The 26625-nt window shown below is 40.9% G+C and overlaps 1 protein-coding gene across 4 annotated transcripts; it reads right to left on the minus strand.

Moving 5' to 3' along the window:
* Positions 1-1654: 1654 nt before the first annotated feature.
* LOC131461255 (FYVE, RhoGEF and PH domain-containing protein 5-like) lies at positions 1655-25918 on the minus strand. Of its 4 annotated transcripts, none has more exons than XM_058632363.1 (21): positions 25777-25918; positions 22361-24833; positions 17705-17858; positions 16400-16458; positions 16263-16293; positions 14008-14159; positions 13680-13836; positions 10350-10446; positions 10192-10242; positions 9730-9788; positions 8467-8538; positions 8178-8246; positions 6255-6338; positions 5966-6045; positions 5772-5868; positions 5541-5678; positions 5235-5337; positions 4139-4266; positions 3912-4037; positions 3467-3621; positions 1655-2662 (listed from the first exon to the last, which is right to left on the minus strand). In XM_058632363.1, exons 1-21 carry the CDS (start codon positions 25784-25786, stop codon positions 2626-2628), a joined length of 4332 nt encoding a protein of 1443 aa, XP_058488346.1. In that variant the 5' UTR covers positions 25787-25918; the 3' UTR covers positions 1655-2625. The 4 variants fall into 4 exon arrangements, with proteins under 4 accessions (XP_058488346.1, XP_058488343.1, XP_058488345.1 ...); XM_058632360.1 differs by having other exon boundaries at positions 10350-10443; positions 22361-24917; XM_058632362.1 differs by having other exon boundaries at positions 3939-4037; positions 22361-24917.
* Positions 25919-26625: the final 707 nt, after the last annotated feature.

Below are 26625 nucleotides of genomic sequence, written 5' to 3' on the forward strand. Positions count from 1 at the left end.
TTGACTTGGCAGTGTAGGCTGCAAAGAGTTTGCAAAGTGGGACACGAGAGTCCGTCCCTCTTTTCTTCCAGCCTCTCCACGTCCATTTTTTTCTCTCCTTCTCCCTCCCAGACTCAGAGGGGAACAAGATGCAAACCCAGAACTGTCAAGCCAATGTCAAGCGGACAAACTATTTCTATGTAAATTTTTAGCTACCATATAATAAAATACAACATAATCCTTCCCTTTTCTTGAGAATCTGCAGCCCACACATTACTGCAGAGGCTTTGTTCGTCACCAGGCTCATGACATCAACAAAATCAGTGCATTTCCTTTTCTTCATAAACCTGAAAACGCTCAGTAAATTTGATCTCACAACTCTGTAAAAAAAGAAAAAGTATAAAGAAAGATGCTCAGCTCAGGTAGAGCTTCACCTTTGTGGCATCAGCTGTTAATGACTTCTGAGGACGTGTCACAGAACTGAATGTGTCCACGTTGAGTGTGTGTGTTCTTGTATGGGTATCTTTGTGAGGACCAAAATGCTTATAAACCACAGGAAGTGAGGACCTCACATTCTGTGACCCCTTAAAGGGGCTTTTTGAGGAATTGGGTTTAGGTTAAGGTTAGGGTAAGGGTTGGAGTTAGGCATTTAGTTGTGATGGCTAAGGTTAAGGTAAGGGGCTAGGGAATGCATTAAGTCTATGAGTGTCCTCACTACCACTACTGTGCAAACACGTGTGTGTGTGTGTATGATTGATTATTTGCTTTCTGCTTTGCTACAGCCCGTGGCAGAATGGAAGTAGGCTTGGATTATGACGCTGTTGGTGCCCCACTGTAAAAAAAAGAAAGAAAGAAAGGAAAGGGCTCCACCATCAGTCCCACAGCCAGCTGTCATTACATTGCAGTACTTGTCATTTTCTCATATTCATTATTTAAAACACAGACAGTCTTTTATAGTGTTGCTTGACTTTGCAGTTTGAGCCCTGTCTGTTGCCATAAGTCAACAGTTTCCTGTGCTGTGCTGCTGAGGTGAAACCAGACACAACACACACACACACAAAAGGTAAGGCTAAAAATACAGACGATGAAAACGCTTAATTTAAGTGAGTATAATTCAACATGAAACCTTTACTGTGAACTACAAAACAAAGTTAAAACCCAGTGAAAGGATAAAGTGGGATGGAGCAGGCAGAGTAAGTGTGGAGCAATATACTGTATATATACATATACTGATGCATAACTGTGTCTTCAGCAGCAGCAGAAGCTAAGAAAAGACAACTGGGGTATTTAATTAAAACAACAGAGAGAAGGTGAAAACAGAACTGGGGCTAGAGATGGAGAAGAGAGTGATGAATGATCTGTCCTCTATATAGGACGACGTGTCTGCAACTTTTCAGCAGCCCCAGAAAGAAAACTTTGTGCCTGATATTATTCTGGGTCAGGAAGCCTCGGGGGGGGGGAGACGAGAAGCAGAACAGTTCTGGCCTTTCTCTGGCCACAGAGCTCGTTGGTCTCTGTATCGCCCCATCCCGTGTGTGCTGGAGCTGCTCAGAGTGTGATCTCAAACACACTCGTCAGCCGGGCGTTTGATCAGAACAGGCCCCACACGTGCAACATGCCAGCACAGACATCACACACACGCTCACACAGGAGAGGCAACATGGATGCAGGTGTCTCTGTTTTTAACGTACTGTTTTAATGAACACACTAGTGACAGAAAGTCAATGACGGCCTGCTGTGTGTTAATGTTTAGTCCACTTGTCACCCAGAGGACACGAGGGGGATAGAGAGATGACGCAGACACAGGCGGCTTCCATAATGAACCACCTCCTTTACTTGATTGTAAAATAACAGAGTTAGAAATAAAGTCAATAAATCATTAACGACAGTACAAAGTTCAAGACTTGGCTGAACGTGGGAGTTTTTACACAAATGTGACTTTATATTTGTTACAGGTATTTAAATCAGTAAAGATATATATATATACGTCCACATTTACCAATAAAAAAAAGAGTAAGTGTAGTAAATTAAGTAAGTAAGTTTTGCCCTCATCCCTAATATCAGTGCAAATAAAAGGCATAATAACTATTCACTGGCAGGAACTACTCCAACAATACAGTACATGACACTTCTATATATAAAATTCTTTGATTCAGCCTGTGCCTTGTATATACATATTTTAAACGTTCCTGATTCAGTCCTTTCTGTGTGAGGTTGAATTTGTTTGTCATTTCTCCACGTCCCTAAAATGAGGGCGAATGTCATTGAGCAGATTTTTCATAATGTCCTGAATTACATATATGTCCTTTTTCCAAAGATCCACGATCTTCCAAGTGATTGGGGAGGGGGTGATGATGATGATGAGGATGATGATCCGTCTCTGGGGAAAATGCAGGTAACATGAACGTACTGTTCTACACTGGCCGGAATCTGGGCCATCACCACTCGTGGCTGTGAGCATCACACCTGCTGCTATAGCAGGTGACAAAGTAGGTGAATGTGTCCTCTCTCAAAGGACAAAATGTCTTCATTTCTTCAGTCCAGTCAGATGAGAGACAACTTTCAGACATGATCAAATTGTATTTTTTTTTCCCCCTTTTCACTATGCAGCCTTAGTGGTTTCACAGAGAGGCAGCGTCAGTGTACCTATAAAACTGTGGCTTCCTCCATAGCATTTGCCCACCTGTATGAGGAGCACAGTCTTCATTAGGAGAAAGAAACAGCATCAACTGCAATGGTGCTAAAACTGACAGTCCTATGTCTCTCATCAGGACATGTACCCACACTACTGTTCATACTAACTTCATCTTATCATTTTACCAGTCCTGGCTTGTTTTATTGCACAAATCTTGCAGGTTTATTTATATATTTTTTTTAAATTTTGGTTTCTATTTTGTACAGTTGTAACGTTTGTATTTTTATATATATTTTACCTTTTTACTTTCACATTTGGTCACGTGCCTTATGTCCCACAGTCCACAATTTCATTGTACCCTAATGTGCAATGGCAATTCTATGTCTAAGTCTAGTCTACTCTATTACATACTATCTATTTTAAAAAACGTACATTAAGAGAAGAGCCACCTGTACTACTCTTAAAGTAGTGGCCCCCGTTCTGACACAGTAATGCATCCTCAGATCTGATCATAGAAACCACATTTGAATTGAGGACACATTAGAGATCAGTTTATTTCACACTAAACGCAACACTTAAAACTTATTGTATTTCATGTCACAGACACACACATCTATGGTCAGACTCTTTAGCAACAATATTTTGTTCTTTCAAACAGACATCACATCAATGTGTATTTAAATAAAATATGGAGACACCAGATCTGATCCTATGTGATCACAGCAGACACATCCAGGATGCATTTTTAATGGCATCACCCGGTCTGAATGAGGCCATAAAGTTTTTTTAAATAATGTATTTAGATTAGATATCTGTATATTTCTTTATCTATCAGAAAACCCTGTCTCTCACCTCTGGGCTGTGTAGTTGTCCTCAGCTTTAAAGGCATAATACAAAGTGTTTTTGTGGTAGAGCTTGAAGACGTTGGCCTCCTCCTGTCCGTCCTGTCTGTCAGGCAACTTCACTGTGAACCCCAGCAGAGGCAAACTCTCTGACGCTACTTTCTCCTGTGAACAGAAACTCCATCAGAAAAAAAGTGATATATAGTAATGAGGCTATGTTTTTAACCATGCTCGTCTGTCTGTTTGTTTGTCAGCAGCATAACTCAAAAAGTAAATTACATTTGGGTAGAATTTTCTAGGAATGTAGGTCGGCATTCAAAAACGATAGATTTTGGTGTTGATCCAGATTTGGATGTAGGTTTTTTAAAGTGTGTTGATAGTGTATTGGCACTGTGCTGTCTGAGTGCTTGAATCAGAGCTGCGCAGGTTGAAGGGGAGCGCATGTGTCCCCTCACCTCTTTAGCTCGGTAGGTGTAAAGCACCTTGTCTTTTAGAAGGAACCACAGTCTCTTCCAGTTCCTCTTGCTCTTCTTGCTGCGCTGCAGACTGCCACTAACGGAGCCTTCCTCTGACACCGTTACCTGCACACAAAAAAACAGTGCTGTCAATCATAACACATCATCAGTAATCTGAACTGTGCGGTGAACATGGCCTCAGACCACGGGCAGAAGGAGTGGTGTACCTGGTTGAAGGACAAAGTGCCTTTACGATGTCTCCAGATGTTAGGCGGATGAATGTTTTGGAACACAGCAGAGAGAGGGCGGGTGGAGCGGTTTGGACCAGGGCTGTTTTTACCTGCAGACATGTCTCCTGCAGAGACATACAACTTCATATCAACCACAGCAGAGAACCCACAATGGCAACAACTGCAGAACATGGCAGGTTAAATGAGCAGCTGGAAACTAAACTGCAACTTTGCATCACATATTTTACTTTCTTTATGGTTTATTACAGTGCTGTGCAAAAGATTTGGGCCACCATTACATTTGTGTGTTGTAGCAATGCTAAAAGGACCATACAGTATAATTATTTCATATTCACTTCATTGAAACTTCCAGAAAATATGAGAAGCATGTACGCAATTTGAACAGAACACAGCTTCTACAGGTTAAAGTGCCAAGTATTTAGTGTGACCTACCCTTACAACCTTGGCTCTGTTAAAACTGGGGTGGAACCGTAATTAATGTTACTGGTAAAACCAGTGTTTGTTTCTTCTATTACATGTTGAAAAATATCTGCCGTGGAAAAGGTTTGTTACACCGGGTTCATTCAAGACAAGCTTGAGCATTACATGTATGAGTTAAACTCACTGACAGTTTGTTACCAACTGACCAACTTTCAGTCACACCGTTCTAATCATAATGCCAATGATCACAGAATTTGGCAGACATAAAACAACAACAAAGCAGCTTTAGCACAGTACTGTATATTTATGTGTGGACACAAAATACCATAAACATTATCTTTATCCTGCGAACAATCTGGTTTGAACTACAAACAGTACAGTAATGGTACCAATGTGCTTGTTGTACACTATGACAGTAGCCAGTGACCTTCTACTGTTTGTTCTACTGTAAATGAATGAACTTCCTGTGTTTTTTGAATATTCTACTTGAATTCAGTCAATTGCAAGTTGAGCTGTGTTTCACTTCCATCACTGGGTTTCATACTGATAAAGGTTAAAGAAAGTGATGCAGCAGTTAACTGTGAGAGGTCACCACACTGCCTCTACTGGTTAAAAGAACAACAGCAACACTAGCATTTAAAGGCACACTCACCTCTCTTCTTTAGTTCATTGTAACAGTGGTCACACACTTTGGCCATGTGGTCTTTCATGTATTTCAGTGGATATCTGTTCCTGGAGCAGCTTCGACAAACAATCTGAATTTATATATATATATATATATATATATATATATATATATATATATATATATATATATATAAAAAAAGCACAGGCACCAATTAAAACACACTTTGAGCTCTGGTCAAAGCCACAGTTTCACAGCTTCATTAATCGTCTCGGTTGGATATCACAGTCTCATATCTCAGTATCAACAGAGTTTTATGTGCGTGTGACTCACTCTCCCGCAGCCGTGACAGTGGTGTCTACGAAGTGTGAGGCTGAAATCTGCTGTGCAGTTCATACACATCATCACCTGTGAGATGGGGACAAGTGTGGGAGCTTTCTCTCCCAGAGAGAGATGTAGACCGTCTCTGGCCTGAAAGAAACAAAAACACAATCACACACATGAGTGTCAGTTTCTTTGTGGTTGTTGAGGATACAATGATGAAAAGAGGAGGAGTTAACTCACCTCTGCTGAGCAGCTGTTGAACGCTGCAGATCCTCGGGTGTGTTCAGCCACGGTGCGACTTAGTGTGTAAAACCAGTCCTCTCTTTCAAGGAAGGAGCTGTAAATTATACACATACGTACACAAATCAGAACAATCACACATTGATTAATGGATTTTACAACAAATATGACATTTCTCACGCAGTGTGACCCACCTCGCAGTCAAAGTGATGGAGATATCGGTTCCTTCGATCTTTAGTGCATTCAGAACATTCTCTATGACGGGTTTGCTGACCTGCGTAATTAAGCATTTTCAATAATATTGTCACAAATCAAATTTCAGGAAGAGAATATATTTTTTCTTTTGTCACAGTCTGTTAACTGGGTTGGTGGAACCATTTCACCATATCAACAATATAACATATAACATTAAACAAAGCCTATATTAAAAAAACTATTACTTCCATGGCTACACTTTCTCTCTACGTTCTATTGACCTCTGACCTTTAATCCAGTGAGAGGCAGCGTGTTCTTCAGTCTGTATTTCCCGTCCTGCTGAGGATACGTGTAGAGCAACACATCATTCATCTGAAAATAGAAAAACACTCATAACTCACTGCACACACTAGGGGTTATTATTTATTATTTATTTTTTTTAAATCATGTGTAAATGCAGATGTGCAGCTTTATTTAAACGGTACAACTGGGCAGCTGCACCATCTTCCTCACTCATGTGTTTGCAGGGATCCTCCAGAGGGTGGCACTCTAAGCTAATAAAAAATTTGGTAAAACTGCTCATAGAGCAGTACTTGTTATGTTCAGTAGGACACCAGGAACAAAGCATCTTGTATTTTCTTTTTAACCTTCTCATACACCAGCAGAAACACAACCAATGTCCACCTAAAGGAAACGGACTGACTTAGTTTAGAAGATATAATAGTTATAAAAGATATAAACATTCTAATGTTTTTTGTTTTTATCTCACAAAGAAGTTTCAGTGTCACTACTAGTGCAGGGATCATTTCTGTGTGCTTTCTTAAAGCCTTTATATGCAGTGGAATCTGTGACATCACAACTAGGTAGACAACTTACCCAAATGTGAGGGGAAACCTGTAGGTTTTAGTACAAAAACCCTGAGCCTTCAAGTAGGGGAAAACTTTTGTTCAGTAATTACAGTTTTAAATTGTTTTTCCAAGCACCCACTTAGTATATGTCTTAAAGTGTGCCACCATTGCAGTACAAACCCCTATGATAATACTACTTCAGTAAATAGGAATCACATTGCATCATTAATCTCTGTATTATTTTTCCAGTGTGGTTTCCAGTGTACACACATTGTCACTGTCTGTTTTAGTACCTTCTCCTGCAGACCTGTTTTATTACGCCATTTTCCAACATTAATAACAGTTAAAAGCATGCGATGAGGATAAACTTGCAGGGTATTGATTACCAACATTCTTCCAGCAGAGACATTTATGAGCATTTTTAGTGTCGAGACCAGATCACAAAATTTAAAAAGACGCCACAGGAGGGAAACTTAGCTGATGCTCTGTGGATGATTAGCAAAGATGTTAATTTTGATTACAATATTTTTTAGAGCTATCTCTATTTTATCCGTTAACAAACTGAATGTCTGGGACAGTCTATTTCTTTGTTTCACTCTCTTTTCTCATATGAAAATATGTGTGGACATGGCAGCAAAAATTACAGTTGCACTTGTTTTACTCTAAATCAGACCTAAATCCCTTTCCTCAGCATCCATTTGCCACATCATCTCATTACTGTATGTAGAGTATCAAAGCTGCTGAAGACACAGCAGACTAATATTAGCTATCAGATAAGTTATAAACATTCACAGGTGTACATATAGATGCCTCCATTTATCGGAGTAAGGCGTTGACCTTTCCCATGCTGTCAGTAAAGAACTGACTCAGGAAGTCTGCATTCAAAAACATCCTGCAAGGAAATGGCTCAGTCTGGGAAAAGAAACAATCCAAAACAAAAAAAAATAACCCAACAGGTATCTCTTCAAGGTCTAGTGTGTAACATTTTGGAGGGTTTATCAGCAGACATTGAATATATAACCTACAAGTTGTGTTTGTACATGTGTATAGTCATTTTAAAATATAAGAAAATGTTGAATTTGTTTTCAGAGCATTAGAATAAACCTTTTGTGCCACCATGCTTCCAACGCAAAAAATGAGGAATGAAGAGAGAGAGAGGAGAAGAGTTCTGAAACAGAGTTTACATCCTTTCTGGTGTGTGAAGGCCACCATAGTTCCCTGAAGCACTTAGGAATGGGAGGCGTGAGCAGAGGAGTGCTTCAATTGTTGCATTCTTCCGTCTCATCATTAAACATCACTAATTCACTAATTATTACACACTGGACCTTAACCTATTATATTAAAAGCAGGAAAAGGTCTTTACCAAAAACAGATGCCTCGGCTGCTCACTCTTCCTGCTGACCTTCATCAGGGTTCCCTCCTTTACAAAGACCTGATTAAAAGACAAAATACATACATGATTAAGTCAAACTGAACATCCAGTGTCTGACGGTGACACATACAGGACGTCTGCAATCATTAATGTTGTTTTATTCCAAAGCGGCTGGGGATTCCCAGCTGACTGTGTAAAGGGCAGCACAGGGGTGGTGCAGAGCAGACAGGGTGGGCAGACAAAGAGTCAGACTCAAACAATGCTGTTATCAGTGACTTACCCTGCCAGGCTGCAGCAGGTCTCGCTGGCCGTGAACGCTGTACTCGATGTTGACGAGACGCAACAAGTTCTCCTGAGCCACCAAGACATAACAGAGCAGAGAGATAGGGACACAATTAAGATGGTAAAAATAAGAGGAAAAGATGAAAGAGCACGAACATGAACTCAATCTGTTTTCATTCATCATCTCATGTGGTTGCAACAAGATAGTCTACTCAGAAACATCATGATTGGGTAAATCATTTTAACTGATGTCCATCAGCCTGTTCCTATGCGCAATCTCAATGTGTGTGTAAAAGGAAACCTGAATGGAGACATAGAAGATTCATATTTACATAAAGTTTTTATGCTTATAGGTGAATCGTAAAAGGTAAATGCAATTTAATTAATTTATATTGCAGCGGCAATCATGTGACTGAAAAGTCCATCAAGCTTGAAACCAAAACATTTCACAACTCAGAGCAAAATGCAATTATAATGACAATCACAGCAAATCAGAAGCAGCAGATAAATGCTTTTTGACCACACACATATTTGATATTGTGTGGGGCTCTTTAATTACATCATGACGTTGCGCCCCCTTACCCTTCTGTGGTGACCCAGACTTTTGTGCCACCTAGAGGCACAAAAGGAGGAGCAGCTGACTGAGTGCACAACAATATATGCAATGCGGAAAATGTTTTTTCGTTACTTATATCAACACCTTTCCTAACCAACTCAATTTTCTGATTAAGAGTCAGTGTGCTGTAAGGGTGGTCAGGGTCGCCAGATCATTATCATGACCCTGATCATACCTTTTTTTTTTTTTACTTTTCCCTAAAAGCTTGATCTCTTTAAAGCATATTCAACGCTAAATAAAGAGTATAGTTCATATTTACAGTATATTGTATCATTATAAAATAGGGGAAATGCTTAGCTATTTTGTTTTATGTCTTACTCTGTATAAGCATGTACTGTGGTGCTGCATTTATTCAGGAAACAATTCTTTGTAGATTTATCTGAGTGTGGTGTACAATATATTTATGTGCATCTGTGTATCAGTGCTGGAAGACTGATGGAGAGAGGATGTGAGGTGTACATCAGGGTGTTGAGGTCATTCGTGTGTTTCTGTTGCATTTGAACAGACTGTGAAAACAAATTTCCTGCTGGATGATAAAGATGATATCTTAACCTTTAGGTGAACGAGTTATTAGGGACAACAAGCTAGCTATCTACAGAGTTTTAATACACAGAACCAACTGACATGCTTACAAATGAAACTTACCCCATGTCTTAGGCTGTCATTTACTTGATCTTCAATATCAGACACTATTCCCACAGCAGCTGAACGAGACAAACACAGATGAGAAGAATGTAAACAAGTGAACATTCACATATTTGTGCAAAAAAAACAAAACATAAAAGTCTGAATTAGTCAAGAGCGTGGACGTGACTGCATGTCTGGAATGGCGAGACTCTTATCGGAGATACAGCCAGAGATAGTGTGACTGCAACGCGCCTTCTCATGAATTACACATTGCACAGAAGAGAGCTGAAATATCTTCCTGACACAGACAAAGAAATCCAAATTGGCCCTCTCATGGCCAGCTCTCCATGCCAAATGTGCATATATAAATTCCCTGGAACACACAGCGACACACCGAAGCCAATAAGGCTCTCCCGTGAGTAGAGGAGAGCGGAGCCAGAGGCCTCTGCTCACACTGACGCTGCAGTTTGTTTACGGTACCTTGGGTGTCCTCATATTCCTTGGAATCAGGGGAGAGGTTGTTCAGGTAATCTGTGGGAGGAGTGAAATACATTAAATCCCCTTAAGTGTCAAGAAGGAAACCACTATAAGTGAAATATATTTGCACTCAGGAAACTCCACATTTCACTGATCCTCACCTGTGAGGAGCATGCGATACTGAGCAACGCGCACGATGACCCGCAGGAGCTGATGTTTGAGAGAAACCTTTTCCCCGACTGGACTCTGCTGCTGCTGCTGAAACACAGACATTAAATACACGTTTAATGAATTGTGTACTGAGAAGAAAGTTATTCCACGTGGGAGCTTTGAATTAGATTCATGTTCTAAGTGTGAACCAGGGTCACTGACACTTACTGCTTGCCAGCACAGTGTGTCTTCCATGCTGTGGGGACTGGGGACATAAATCTCTTTTAAAATTTACATTAACATAATTTACGCTTGATCTTAAAAGGTAATGTACAAGGTGTGTAAAATTCAGCAACATTTATTGGTAAAGTTTTATGTTGCAGCTGAATTTCCCTTTCAAGTGTTTTGTTGAACCTACATAGTGAAATATAGTTTGTATCTAAATTCAAAAGATGTTTAGTTTGTCCACTGTGGGCTATTGTAAACACATGGTGGTCCAAAATGTTGGTCTTCGTAGAGCTGACCCAGCTCCTGATATAAATACAAAAGACTCTTTCTGGTGTAATGAAAAACAACAATTCTTACAACCAGGTGACTGTACAGTACACACATATATAATGAAAATTATTTCACCAAAATCTTACAAAACTGGACTTGGCTAAAGATAAATTCCAAAAACAGTTCTCTATAGTGACACCTGTAGCTGTGGGAGCTCGCAACAGCCACGTTTGAGCATCTTGGGCTCCATCCAAATGTTGATTTTATGGTCATTTTATTTATTTACTCATGAGAAAGATGCACACTGATGAGGTAAAAGCAACACTCTTGTCTCAAGTGGCTTCAGTCACTTTCCATTTTGGCCCAACAGGCTGTACTTAATCAAACTTTCTTTTGCTTTTTCTGCTCTTGTGGGGTTTGTTCTGTGCTTGGAGTCATTGGTTGATTTTAGCAGAACTCATTCCTTCTCAAACTACAACTCAATCACTACTCACTGCTTCAGTAACAGAGGGCAGAAGTCAGCCAACCTGGCTGCAATTTCCAGGAGTGTCAGTGTCCAGCGTATTCCACCTCAACAATGCAAAAGCTGCTACAGAGCTAAACATCCAACTCAGTGGAGTTAAGTTCAAGCACACCACTAATCCAACCTACATAGGAGTGACCCCTGACAGGACCCTATCCTTTAAGGAACACCTGAAAGACACGGTGGCAAAGGTGAAGTCCAAGAACAACCTGCTGTGTAAGCTTGCTGGTTCAAAACACTGCACACCTCAGCACTGGTCTTAGAGTTCTCTGTCGCAGAATACTGTGTCCCTGTTCGGACAGGATCACCCCCCACACGCCTTGTGGACACCAAGTTCGAGACAACTATGTGATGTCATAACCGGGACTATTCACACAGCACCACTCCCCTGGCTTCCTGTACTATTAAATATAACTCTCCCACACATCCGGCGAGTAGCACTTACTCAAAGGATGCTTCAAAAATTCAAAGACTCCCCACATCTACCAATCCATGCCGACCTTTTCAATCCACCCACTGCTCGTCTACCGTCTAGAAGACCGATTTTGAAGAACCCCCCACCTGACGACTTCACCAACCAGTCAGCTCGGAAAAAGGAGTGGGAGTCCAAGGACAAACATCTGGTGTCAGAACCAACACAACAGCTTTGTGGCAACAACCTCTCCAAGAAGACAGTGGTGAATCAACCCTCAATTGATTCAGGTCTGGACGTGGCCTCTGCTTGGCCAGCCTTCACAAATGGGGAAGTAGCCCAAGCTCGTTGTGTGCTTGTAGAGAACAATGGAAGATATCAGTGAAGCTTCTCTGCTCCACAGACTGAAAGGAGGGCTGGTCAGCCTCCATACAGGAGACCAGGAGGCAACTGTTTGACTTGAGGACTCCTATTATTGAGACATTTTACTCTAAACAACACATTTAAGAGTCAAGAGGAGATAAATTCATCCTCTAAGGACAATAAAGTTCATTATCGTTGAATATTTTAGCTTTTGAGGTCTTTCAGTTCAGACTAAAGCGGTGAACCAGAACCTTCCATATGCTGAAGAAGGCAAAGCACAGAAAGTGCTTCAAAGAACCTGAGCACATTGAAACGCTTGTGCTGTTAAAATCAAACCTCTCCTCAGTGGTCTATAAACTGGAGAGGAAATATAGAAAACTTGTTTGTCTATAAATAAAATGAATGTATTATTGTGACAGCTAGATTATTAGAAAAGGATATAATAGTCGAAAACACCAATTCTACCACAGACTTTGTACTTAGCAGACGGCTTGATATATTTTATGTATACATTTGGTAAAAGTGAACAGATGCTGGATTCCTATTATCACATCCTTTTATTTTACGTTTTTTATTTGACCTTAAATATATCAACTCAATATCTTCTATTAAGTCATCTCTGGCTGACTAGTTAATGAAAAAACATGTTCATTTAATTGAAGCTAATTATAACTCCTCACTTAAGTGCCTGAAACAGCTGCTGGGGAATGCAAACTACATTAATTTTAAGATTCCCCTGTTTTTAAAGATCTGTCCAGAGTTGTTTCATTGCTCTTCTGAGTGGCTCAAGCCAAAAATATGTGTTCCTAACTTCGAATACTTAACACATAAAATTTATATTTTTCCTTTGTGTGTCATGAATGTTTCTTTGTTCTTTGAACAGCAGAGAAAACAGCGTGGTTGCTCCCCTTTAAATTAAATTACTACTTCACTTCACCATTTCTGCTACGGCACGAGGGACACTTCATCTTTGTCACTGCATACACAAACACACACAAACACACACAAAAACACACGGACTCTGCAGATAAGAGATCATGTGCACAGATGAGATAAAGATCAAATATACAAGGTTGGCACCAAATGTCCATTATTATTTTTAATTAAAAAAAACCCAGAGATGTTTCTCCACTGCAAGTTTGTTTCCTTGTTTTCCTGCAGGCTTTGATTATAAATTGTAATTTGTTTTTATTTGCTATCTTGCTGTTGCCTTGCAGCAAACAGACTCAGGTTCACGACCCGGTCGGAAAACAAAGGCCTTTCTACATGTTTGCATGTTCTCCCTGTGTGTGAGTGGGTTTTCTCCAGGTTTTCTAAAAACATGCAGTGGTTAATTGGACACTAAATTGCCCATAGGTGTGAGTGTGAGAGTGAATAGTTGTTGTATCTCTGTGGTGGGCTGCGATCTATCCAGGGTGTACCCTGCCTTTTGTCAGCCGGGCCTGGCACCAGCAGCCTTGCAATCCTCAGGTAGAGGATGAAGCGATGGACTATGGATGGATGGATTTGTGTTTGGAGTTAGAGAAGAGAGGCTGTAGGTCTGACCTCAAACTGGTGAACAATCGCTGCAAAGCCAGGTGAAGTCCGGCAGCTCTCCTCCAGCAGGTTCATACTCCGGTCATAATGGCCGATGTAGGTGGTAAAAACCAAGAACTCTGGTTTTCTGGTCAGGAAGATATCAGCAATCTTCTGGCTCTCCTCCCTGAGCAGGGACACAGTTTGAAGAGGAAGAAGAAGCAGAAAGAACATGTACAGGTTATATTTATTGCTTTCTGAGGTGCAATGATGAGCACACTCCTTGGAGATATGGAAGAAAGACAAGAGGGGGAGAAGTTCCTTATAATCATGGTAAATGTGTGCCAGTATTCCTCACCAGTGTCTGAGTCGATTCTCCAGCTCTGTGAGGATTCTACGGTGCAGGGTGTAAACATCAGGCAGCTCGTTCAGAATCTCTCGCAGTCGCTCCTCTTCCAACACAGGTTCCCCCTCATCCCCGACAGCTGCCCCCACTGCCTCCCGAAAGTCCTGGCACATTGGACGGAAAGGTTTATGTTTAAAATAAAGTCTTAAGTCTGCTTCTTATTCCCTTCAGCTCAGCAGTATGAACATCACACCACAAGACTAACTCTTGTCAGGCAAGTGAAAGAGCAGCACTTGTTCTCCTCTTAATACTAAAGTGCCCTTGAGCAAGACATAAATGCCCTTCCTGCTCCATTCTAGCTGCTCAGACATCTAAAGTTCAGACTGCATTTAAAGTGGAGGTCGACTGATTTGAGTTTTCTTAATGGAAGATGCTGTTCTTTTGTAATCAAAGCAACCATTGGCTGATATAGGATACAGCATTTTTGGGGAAATATATACACTACCGTTCAAAAGTTTGGGGTCACATTGAAATGTCCTTATTTTTGAAGGAAAAGCACTGTACTTTTCAATGAAGATAACTTTAAAGTAGTCTTAACTTTAAAGAAATACACTCTATACATTGCTAATGTGGTAAATGACTATTCTAGCTGCAAATGTCTGGTTTTTGGTGCAATATCTACATAGGTGTATAGAGGCCCATTTCCAGCAACTATCACTCCAGTGTTCTAATGGTACAATGTGTTTGCTCATTGGCTCAGAAGGCTTATTGATGATTAGAAAACCCTTTTGCAATCATGTTCAGACATCTGAAAACAGTTTAGCTCGTTACAGAAGCTACAAAACTGACCTTCCTTTGAGCAGATTGAGTTTCTGGAGCATCACATTTGTGGGGTCAATTAAACGCTCAAAATGGCCAGAAAAAGAGAACTTTCATCTGAAACTCGACAGTCTATTCTTGTTCTTAGAAATGAAGGCTATTCCATGCAAGAAATTGCTAAGAAATTGAAGATTTCCTACAACGGTGTGTACTACTCCCTTCAGAGGACAGCACAAACAGGCTCTAACCAGAGTAGAAAAAGAAGTGGGAGGCCGCGTTGCACAACTGAGCAAGAAGATAAGTACATTAGAGTCTCTAGTTTGAGAAACAGACGCCTCACAGGTCCCCAACTGGCATCTTCATTAAATAGTACCCGCAAAACACCAGTGTCAACATCTACAGTGAAGAGGCGGCTGCGGGATTCTGGGCTTCAGGGCAGAGTGGCAAAGAAAAAGCCATATCTGAGACTGGCCAATAAAAGAAAAAGATTAAGATGGGCAAAAGAACACAGACATTGGACAGAGGAAGACTGGAAAAAGTGTTGTGGACGGATGAATCCAAGTTTGAGGTGTTTGGATCACAAAGAAGAACGTTTGTGAGACGCAGAACAAATGAAAAGATGCTGGAAGAATGCCTGACGCCATCTGTTAAGCATGGTGGAGGTAATGTGATGGTCTGGGGTTGCTTTGGTGCTGGTAAGGTGGGAGATTTGTACAGGGTAAAAGGGATTCTGAATAAGAAAGGCTATCACTCCATTTTGCAACGCCATGCCATACCCAGTGGACAGCGCTTGATTGGAGCCAATTTCATCCTACAACAAGACAATGACCCTAAACACACCTCCAAATTGTGCAAGAACTATTTAGAGCAGAAGCAGGCAGCTGGTATTCTATCGGTAATGGAGTGGCCAGCGCAGTCACCAGATCTGAACCCCATTGAGCTGTTGTGGGAGCAGCTTGACCGTATGGTACGCAAGAAGTGCCCATCCAACCAATCCAACTTGTGGGAGCTGCTTCTGGAAGCGCGGGGTGCAATTTCTCCAGATTACCTCAACAAATTAACAGCTAGAATGCCAAAGGTCTGCAATGCTGTAATTGCTGCAAATGGAGGATTCTTTGACGAAAGCAAAGTTTGATGTAAAAAAAATCGTATTTCAAATACAAATCATTATTTCTAACCTTGTCAATGTCTTGACTCTATTTTCTATTCATTTCACAACGTATGGTGGTGAATAAGTGTGACTTTTCATGGAAAACACAAAATTGTTTGGGTGACCCCAAACTTTTGAACGGTAGTGTATATATATGTGTATATATATATATACATATATATGTATATAGAGATATAGATATGTGGACACAGTGAGAGAGAGAGACAGACAGAACAGACAAAGAGAGAGAGATTCATATAGAATTCATTGGCAAATCAAACAAGATTATTACACTCACTTCCTGAAGAAGCTTTAGGGCTTTCACGTGTCTGTGGACAGAATAAATATATGCACACAGTTAAACAAGAAGCTGGGAAGTTTTTACAGGTAGGTTGTGATGTTTTACAGGGAAAAAATTGGTAAAACAACACTTACAATCTCTCTGTATCCACCAGTTCTTTTGCAACGTAAAAGGCTCTGGACCGGCCATCAGGCTGTAAAAACAGGATGATATCATTTACTCAAAATGGCCTAAGGGTTCAAAAGAGCTGGAGCATTTTGGCTGGTTCAACAACTGCAAGTGGTGCACACATCATCTCCTAACAGCTATAAAATTCTAAATAATGAGGACAGCCTTCAGTAGCCCATTAACCCCCATTAACCCACAGTAAAATCCAGACCTGTTAGGGCAACATTAGCCACCGCTCAAGATGAAAAGCTTGTTTTATTTTGTCATGTTCTTTTATGTTTGCATTTAATAAAAAGGTGTTATCATCCCTTTTAAAAATGATGGTACAGAACAAATCAAATTAAAGCACACTTAATGAGTAAACAAGAATAAAAGAGGCCCAGATCTCAGATGGTTACTCAGTGATGAAGATGATTAAAGGTCCAGCATGTAAGAATTAGTGACATCTAATGAGACTATAAACTGATTATAACAACTGTAGGACTTGTCCATTTCCTCCTACCTTTCACCACATTAGGGAACTGCGGTGGCCTTTACATACCAAAAAGGATGTTGTTCTACTTCATTAACATATAGAGCTTTTGCTTCAAAACGCACACTCTGGCTGGTTTGTCTGTTCTAACTAATATAAAACACAGTGGTGCAAGATGGCAGCCTCAAAAAAGCAATGTTCATGCGTACAGTACATATCAAAGGTTTATTTCAAGGCTCACTCACTCTCACTCATCTTCTACTACTTTATCCTCTACATGAGTGTCACAGGGCCACTGGTGCCAATAATGAAAATAATAATTATTATTTGTTTATTGTTATTGGCACCAGCTGACATAGGGAGACTGGCAGGAAAGACCCTGGACAGTTTGCCACTCCATCACAGGGCCACAACAACCATGTAGCCTATTCCAAAAATCAAATTCACTTTAAAGACATTATAACCATATTCAAAAATACACGTGTGGTGTATTCAATTTCTGCCAATAAAGCCTTCTAAATGTTACACACTGGACCTTTAAGATTGAATCCCATATTAGTTAATTTAATTTTGTTTTATTATTGTTTTTTTTTTTGGTACTTAATTTACAAAGTTGTACAACAGATGTGCAGATGCACAAATGCACTGTGGAGCCCAAGGTTTGTAATTGTTCTCCTGTGAGCCATGTTGGAGTTGGAGAACTCCTTCCTCTCCAATTAAGTGAGATGGTAGATGAGCAGTGATGCATTGAACATTGAACTCAGACTCATTTACATCATCACTTTTTGCCTGAGCTTACCTGTCTGTTATAAGTGCTGTGTGCAACTCCGTCTTCCTCATCGGAGGTGCGTGCCTGGTCTTCCTCGCGTGTCGTCTCTCCCCTGACTTCACCCACTGAACCGGCCAGTGGACTCACAGCCAGCGAACACACGTTGTACGCTTCTGTATAGGCACTTTGTAAGGAGGAAAGGACAAGTTAATCGGGTCAGTGAAGAATACTGTAGGTGACACACAAATGCACTGTAGCATCTTGAATATATTCATACTCTATTCACTCAATAAAATAATTATTACTGTATAGTTGCTGAGGGTCAAGCAATTATTTACTAGTTCAGAAAATATTGATTAGGAAGAGCAGTGATTCAACGATGTTCTCCTGACAAGATTCAAAGTGGAATTTTTTAAACGTCAAATACCTACAATACAATATGATCCAGTGGTTATTAAACAGTCACCTACATGGAGGAATGCCTGCTTGTGACATTACACTTTTGTTAAACTTCAAAGGAAACATTCGATACTACCTATAATACTTTCTGACCCTACTCTTACTCCTGTCTGTTGAATATGACTGATTATCATCCCTGTGTGTCCAGTCATGATGCTAGACCAGGGGTGTCAGACCAGCGGAGTCAAAATGAAAGAAGTGGGTCAACATTAATTGATGAATGCACTTAAACTAAGGCTTTATGACAAATGACACCTTTAAACGGACTGATAAAGGAAAATTGAGTAAAACTAGATTGCTCTAGATTGTCTGTTACATCATATTATCAATCTCTGCACTTATGTGCCGCCATAACATAACTAAATCCTCGACTTTTCCCAAGACATCTTGGAAAATTCAGAATAAACAAATAATAAATAAAAACTAAAATATTTTAAAATAAAATAAACATCAATGACATTAATTCATTATGCCTTCATCAGGATTTACCCTTTATGTTAGGGAACTGAAGCCAGCTACAAGCTGTAGCCACCTTGACCAAATCATGTATTGAAAAATGCTGGGTTTTTTTTCTGTAGCAGCTATGAATGTGTCCCGTCAGCCCTCGTGTGAACATATTCACATCACAGTTTTACGGTCCACTGAAATATCGCTATATTAAAAATACTGCATTTAGTAGTAGAAGCATATGTGAATTGATAAAGCATTGCAAGACTAGAGAAACCAATTAAGTAATAATGAAAGGCCCACGGTGACAACCTTTCTCAATCCGGGGACTCGTGTCTCGTGTATTTTATGCCATGAGATTCTCTTCTGCAGGGAGCCCAAATGAATATGCTAATGGCTGCCGCTCAGTAGGGAGAGTGAGCTATGCAAATAAAAACATGTCCTTAAGTTACAGTAGTAAAGCAGTAGACCACTACGTGACCAATTGTCTTTGCCGGTGTTCCTGTCATGTTTGAATCCCAGCACCAATGGACCGAATCCCACTGAGATGCAAATTAGCTACATATGAACGACATATTTGAGTACTTTTGATCTCTGCATCGTAAACATTACAGCCGCACGGCCCATTACTGTTCATAGGGTCTCACTTTGGATGAGCTACCAGGGGGGGTGTTTGAACCACAAACTACATGCATGGTTTCTATATTAGGCTTTTATATCACTCTCAGAGACACTGCTTCTGTCACGTCTCACAGTCCTGCCATGTGGTTTCAAGGCCCAAGGCAAACATCTATGGTGATAAATCACAGGAGGCGATTAAAAAAATAAATAAATAAATACATTCTGCCTTGCCTCAGGTTTCTAGTTGAGCCAGTTATGATCAAATTATCATTATTAACGTAATCCCTTCAGGTTATGCGGAACTAAATCTTTTTGTTTCAGCAATTAAAATTTTTAGCAAAATATGATTTTAGTGTTAGCAAAGTAATATCCAGACAAACAATGGTGCTGATTGCTTTGCTGTGATTAACGTTGCTATATTTAGAAAATAATTATCATTCTAAGGCAGAGTTCCCAAACTCGCGGCCCATGGGCCATAAGCGGCCCTTCAATCGATTTCATGTGGCCCACCAATTAATATCATTATAATTAGTTATTTCTGTATTTTTTTTCCTATTTACATAATCAAAACAAACTCTTTTATATGGGAAATCTGTCAAATGTCCTCACAGATATTGTTATTGTGACATAACGGCAGAACATTGAGATTTTAAGCTCATATTGCACGCCTCTACTGATTAGTTGATTTTTCTCAAATATTTTTACTGACCAGACTAGAACCCCCTTCTAAGGTAACATGATGTGTTATTATAATATTCACACATACAGCTCTGGTTCCAGTAATGGAAAATCAATGACATAGAAATAACAAAAGAAATGTTAAATGAGACACCATCAATATTTTCCTCTGAAGTTTCTTGTAAATATATGCTGTATTGCTAGATATAATTAGATGTCCATATGAGTCATCCATCCATCTATCTTCCATCTTCTACCTTCTGTTAATCCTCCACATGAGGGTCGGGGAGGACGCACATATAGAGACAAACAACCATCCACTCTCACACTCACACCTATGGTCAAAAGAAGTGTCTAATTTGCCTAATCTCCAAATCTGCATGTTTGTGGACTATGGGAGAAAGCCGAGAAAACCCATGGGGAGTATAAGAATCATTCTTATGCTAAAATGATTTTCATTTTCTGATTTCTAGCCATAGGTAAACTTGTGTATTTTACACCTCCCTCTTCCTTGACTCCATGCTCAGTTGATGTTGACACTGTCATGTTTCACCCGTGTTCTTTTGGTCTTAGCTGTGTTCTGTTTTACTATGGCCAATAAGGTCAACCTTGTTTCTTTCTTTCTTTTTCGAGGTTTGTCTGCTTTTCGTTAAACATTCCTCTCCGATATTTTGCATAAAGACTGCGGGAGATTGTTGTTAAATTTTGGGAGCAGTCAGTACTTGTCAGAAATTCCTCTAACTCCTTTAATGTTGCTGTTGGCCTCTTATCTGTGTTCTCCCAGTTTTCTTCTTCTTTTTGGAGGACGTCCTGTGTCTGGTAATGTCATTGCTGTGCCATATTTTCTCCATTAGTTGATCATTGTTTTGTGGCATATCCAATGTCTTGGAAATTATTTGTACCCTTCTCCTAATCAATACCTCTGAACAACTGTATCCTGTCCATACTTTGGGAGCTCTTTGTGGGTCACTTATGTTGTGGGTTGCAACTAAGAAGACGTCAGGAAAATGCTACAGGAAGAGCCCTGCTTTATTTGAGTCTGTCAGACTTTGCTTTTAATTCTTTCTTTCCTAATATTCGCTCTGGAGCATTTATTGCTGTTTTGCTTGTACACACACTAAAATGGCGAGCACAGTGAGATGGGAAGCACTGCAGTGAACAACTGCTGACTACAGAACACACTGAGATACAATCTCAGCCTCTTGTTCGTAACTTGCTCGAGAAGAGCAATGACTTCAAAATGCCCTGACTATTAATCATCCCGAGCAGCCCGCATGATATGGGCACAACCAACAGGAACACAGGGGGATGGGTTAATGTCACTACAGCATGGCTTATCATACCAACAAATAGCATCACAGCCCACAGATGAGAAGCTCTGCCTACTGAGCATCTACACCAGAGGCTGCTTCTGCAGATGATTTATGAATGAAACCCCCCCTGTTTTTAACTTCGATCTGTCGAGATCACCTCCGCCGGTGTTTCCTCCTCTTCCACCAAACATGCCCCAACAGCACACAGACACTTCACAGCTGGGGCTTCGTATACCTCACTGCATTGAGAAGGGGGAAGCTATTGTACTGCGCTTACCTCTTTAGCATTGATCATCACATCCATACGGGATGCGATCACAGTGCCAGGGGACTCAACATAATAAATGGTTATAAATCTTCGTCGCCGGGGGTGCTGTTAAACCCACACAGCAGTCGGGCAGTAATAAAAAAAAGAAAAGACCAGTGCTTGGTGTAAAGGTTGTAAGGATCACTGATAATATGTCCAGCAGCATCAGCCTGTATGAACACACCCTACAGCAGAGACACAGGCTGTGCAGATGTTCTGTCTACACTCAACAAGTATTAAATGGATTGTCATGACTGTCAGGACATCTGATGCAGAAATGCATCTTTCTATAAATGCAAGGAACATCTGTCTGCAGTTATGTGATTAACAGACAGACAACTAACAAAGGATCGCTTGACAGACTTCAAACTTGGCAGGTGACTTGCAAAGGGCACCAGCGTGTGCAATGTCAACTTTGACATTGTTTGGATCAGAAATGTCAGAGATATTCGGCTCATTTTGTGCAGTTAACAACTACAGAAAACAAGCACATATTAAACAAGCACTGCACTGGTGGTACTCGGATGATAAATCACTCTGGTGTTGGCGATTCATCAATATCTTTTCTACAGCCCATGGAGCAAGTGTATATAGGGTGTGTTCAGACATCACGACTATGCCAGGGGCACTGTTTAAAAGGTTTTTTGTCACTTAATTGATCATTGGTGTGTTTAAAGCATAACACTCAACAAACCAATCAGGGTTCTACTTCCATTCCTTTTAAAAGCTGTTTTTTCTTGCACCTTGGCAGATCGCTATTACTTTAACTGCACACACATGAAACTAACAAGGACATTCATGTCATTATTGGCACAATTTTACAGCAGGTTTAAGATTTGGGCCAAAGTCTTGTTTGCATACCTTTCTGTTTCATCTTCAGCAGACTGAATTCTGCCTTTGAAACCAGGGAGGCTGCTCATGTCCACATAACCGTCTGTGTCATTGGCAGATGACAGCACTCGACTGGGTCGGTCAAAGAAGTTTGGTAACGGTCCTTGTGGAATTGGCCTCCGCTGGGGCACTTGGACGTTTTCATAGTCTGAGCTGATGGCGGGAACATTCTCATAGTCTGAGGTATTCGTGTTAGGAAAGGAGATGGAACGAGGTTTGGTCAGGGGGAGAGGTATGAAAGGCACACGTGTGCGATCCTCAAAGGACTCCACTCGGATAACACTTCGATTGAGGAATGCCACAGAGCCCCCTTTTCTTTTGCTTTCTTTGTAAAACAAGAACGAGGAGGCTGGCTCAGGTGAAGCTTGAAGTTTACTAGCGGAGCGTGAGTTGAGCTGTGGGGAGCTACTTAAGCTGTGGCTATCTAAATCCAGCAGTCTGTTCTGTGTTTTGGGGCTGGACTCTGATGAGGACTTGGAGGAGGAGGGATTGACATCCACCGTGGACTTGTTCTCCGTTTTACGCCTAAACTTAAGCATCAGGAAGTGCTTCAGGGAGGACTTCTTTTTCCTGTTTTTCTCAGGTGAGTCACTTGTAATGAGCAATGAGGGAGAACTCTTTGTGATGGGCTTCTTGGTTATGTAGGCCAGCTCAAATGGGGGAGGAATATCAACCACAGAAGTTGGTGTGGACAAAGGTGAGCCCCTGGAAAAGCTGCCAGATGAACAAGAGGCCTCTCTCTGCCAGTGAGATTCGTGCCCTTCTCTGTAAACACACAGAGGCTTATCTTGTGCCTCCATGGAGAGAGAGCGGGGATACAAGGACAGATAGTGCGGTTTGGAGTAGCTCTTGTTTCGCACTGAGTTCAACATGGGGCTGCTGCTTAGAGCAGGTTGTCCAAATCCACTCATGTAGGGGCTCTGAACAAACTGCACTCCCATCTCAGCCACATTGTTATTAATGCAGTGTGACAGTGAGCGAGATTGCATCCCTGTGGTTTTCCTGTTTGCACCCTTTGAACAGTTTCTTGGCTCCTCATAAACAGGCTCATCACCGATGTCCTGGTCCGTATCAGTGGTGTCGTCCATCAGTGGCACTATGTAACCCTCCAGGTCATCGTCTTCTCTAAAGATGTCTGAGTCATTTGGGGAAAGCAGCTGGCTTTCTGAGAGAGAAGAGGTGTCAGTGTCTGACGGCACAGATATTGATACCAGCCTGAACCTCGGCTGGCAGTCAAAATCATTCAACACGGCCTCCGCTGTATGAACCTTGTGCTCCTCAGTTTTGAAAGATGGCCATTTGTGACATCCTCTTACCTTGTTTTCATCCCTGTTGTTGCGAATGAATCCACCACTGTTAACAATCTTGACGTAATCCTCAGAAGACGCACACTCTATTTGTCCATTTTCTGCTGTTTCCTTGTTGTTCCCAGCTGACACACCGCTGCCATTCACAGACAAAAGAGTCTGTGGTGTTTGTGGACTATCTGACAGTCCATCAGCTTTGTTATTTCTCTGCGTCGTGTCTGTTTTAATAATGTCATCCGAGGAGACGTAATAAGGCTCATGAATTGGATCATTCTCTATGACAATATGTCCCCTAGTTGCATCACAGAAATGTTTCTGGTCTTCAGCGACAGAGTCATAAAAGCTAATGTTCTGTAGGCGTTCACCCTTTTCCTTCATTTTACAGCCACATCTCAACTTCAGGATGTTACAAGTGATGCCACAATTTGAAACAGTTTCCTCCTCGTTCTCCTCTCCTCCTGATGGAAAAACCTGTTTTGAATTAGAGTCCTTCCTGTTGTCATTGATGAGGACATCAGCGTCATCTATGAGAGACTCTGTTAAGTCATGTGCTGTACAGTCACTGGCTTCATCCTCCTTGATTTGGTGCATTTCCAGTCTCTTCTTTATGTCTCGTCTTTCAGCAGAGGGGCCACCTGCCTCCTCATCAATGCTATTAAAAGAAATATCTCCCACTGAGAGGCCATCTGTGTCAGCCAGCGCCTCACCCGCATCAAAACCTTCAGTGTCCATATTCTCCGTCAGGTCCGTGTCCATCATCTCCACCGCTTCCTTAGAGTTAGTGAGTTCAGCACTGACCCACAGTGTTTCCAGGGAGTCACCCTCCACAGTCAAAGTACTGTCAGATAATCTCCAGTCCTCATCCATCTTCTGAATCATATCTTCTTGCATTTCCTTTTCCTCCTCTGTCACCTTTCCGTCCTCCAATCCCTGTGACACATTCTGTGATTTTAGGATGGAGGTGCTACATTGCTCCTCTGCTGTAATCCCTTTGTTTAGACCATTCTCTGTCTCTTGGTTGTCATCAAACTCTCCGTCTGAAGTCAGTAGGGTGTTGTTGCTGCATCGTCCCTGGCTGCCATTAAGCTCTAGTGTGACTTTTGGTTTGGGAGAGATAGACGGTTTTGTCCGCCTGGCTGCAGACATGAGAGGGGAGGGCAGCTTCAGGTTAGCGTGACAAACAAATCTCGTCTTTGGAGCTACAGAAGGCTTGGTGTAGTCTGTGAGAACAACAGGAAAAGGAAACTGTTAGATTATGAGCTTTAAAATAGCTAACAGGTCATTTGTATTGTGTCCCTGTGACCTAAAACCATTCAGAGATTTTAAACTATGATGCAATAAAATTATGATTGTGTTTGCGCTATTAATTCATTTTAAGTTAATCAGGTTCTTCACAGCAAATACTCTGCAACTTACAAGTGTGCGAAAAAGCTCTCTTTAAAGTTCACATGTTAAAAGCCACTCAAAATGATAAAACACGGTCCTTGAAGGACAGGATAAGGGATAAAGAATAGAATCTATTCTTTGTAATATAATACTGAAAGAAAAAAAAATTCTAAGGGATTTCCCTGACTCACTTCCTGTGATTCAAGGGAGAGAAACCCCTCTCAGGCTTAAGGCTTTTAGTGAACTACTGTAAAAGCAGTAGCCGAAAAACATGTGGCCAATTTTGAATTTTGTGTAATGAATAAAATCCAACCCATTTATTATAAATATATATATATATATATATATATATATGTAGTATATAATCAAACATGACACAGGGCAGATCTTTGTCTCACCAAAACTAAAAAAAAAAAAAAGACAATACTTCATGCAAACAGCATTGGATTGAATTAGATTTTTGATCAGTTACATTTCTTCAATATGCAATAAAATCAATAAACCTTAAACCTGACATTAATAGGCACACTTCACTTCACACCACTGGATTCGCCTTAGTTACAGGACTGCGTAAAATGTAAATAATAATAAGATGTTTTTTTTCTCTTTCTCTCGATTTGTGCAGACCCTTTAAACTTATTCAAGATTCTGTACACACACACACAAACGTCCTTTTAAATATAACGATCTCACCTGTGTTCATGATGGCGAAGCGAACATCTGCAACATCTCTGACACTGACGCTGCCGCCATACACCCGGGGTTTCTGTGAAGTGGGAAAGCGGAGCAAACTCCGTCCAACTGTGTCCACGCACAGAGAGAGAGGGAGAGGGAGAGAGAGGGAGAGAGCGCTGCTCAGCTGATCGTTTGTCCTCCCTCAACAGGACGAGAGTGGAAACCAAATGGAAAGAGACTCGAGCCGCTCTCCTCCCTCACAGCTGCAGCTCCAGTCCACATGAACAAACATGAACGTCAGTCTGTGCGCGTGAGTGACATACAGCGCAGCAAAGACGCAAACACACACTCATGCTCATATCGTGTGTATGTATAGGACATATAATAATAATAATAACTAGTAACTAATAGTAACTTTTCCAAACTTCACACTGCACATGAAAACATCAACCTTTGGGAAAGGAAACTCATTTTTAAAATGACACCTTTTTATGGTATAACCACATCTCAACTGAAAATGAATGATTGTCTTGCAATATATTGATTATCACAGAATTGTTGTATCATGATATTATTGGTATCGGTACAATGTATCGTGAGGTACACTGTGATTCCCACCCTTAATAAAGTAAAATTTACACCTGCTCAAGTATATGATAAATTAGGGACATGTTAGCAGGGTTTTTTATCGTTAGACCTGGATCATATGTGTGTCTGCTATGTGGTCCTCATTAACCCATTTCCATGGTGGTCTGGACAAGAGCACACCTAAAGTTTGATTCTGCATGAAACACTATAAACTCTATATGGACACTGAACGTGAATATTATGACCTGGAACTTAGCTTTTTTTTCTGGCCATAAGCTG

Source organism: Solea solea, chromosome 6 (assembly GCF_958295425.1).
Source record: "Solea solea chromosome 6, fSolSol10.1, whole genome shotgun sequence".
In the NCBI taxonomy this organism is placed as follows: domain Eukaryota; kingdom Metazoa; phylum Chordata; class Actinopteri; order Pleuronectiformes; family Soleidae; genus Solea; species Solea solea.

What these genes read in the sequence shown, in the direction of transcription:
- LOC131461255 (XM_058632359.1), bottom strand. An exon ending in GCTGAAGATGAAACAGAAAG is followed by an intron (nt 17,859 to 22,360) that starts GTATGCAAACAA and finishes CTCCTTACAAAG; the next exon opens with TGCCTATACAGAAGCGTACA. An exon ending in ACAGCACTTATAACAGACAG is followed by an intron (nt 16,459 to 17,704) that starts GTAAGCTCAGGC and finishes CTGTTTTTACAG; the next exon opens with CCTGATGGCCGGTCCAGAGC.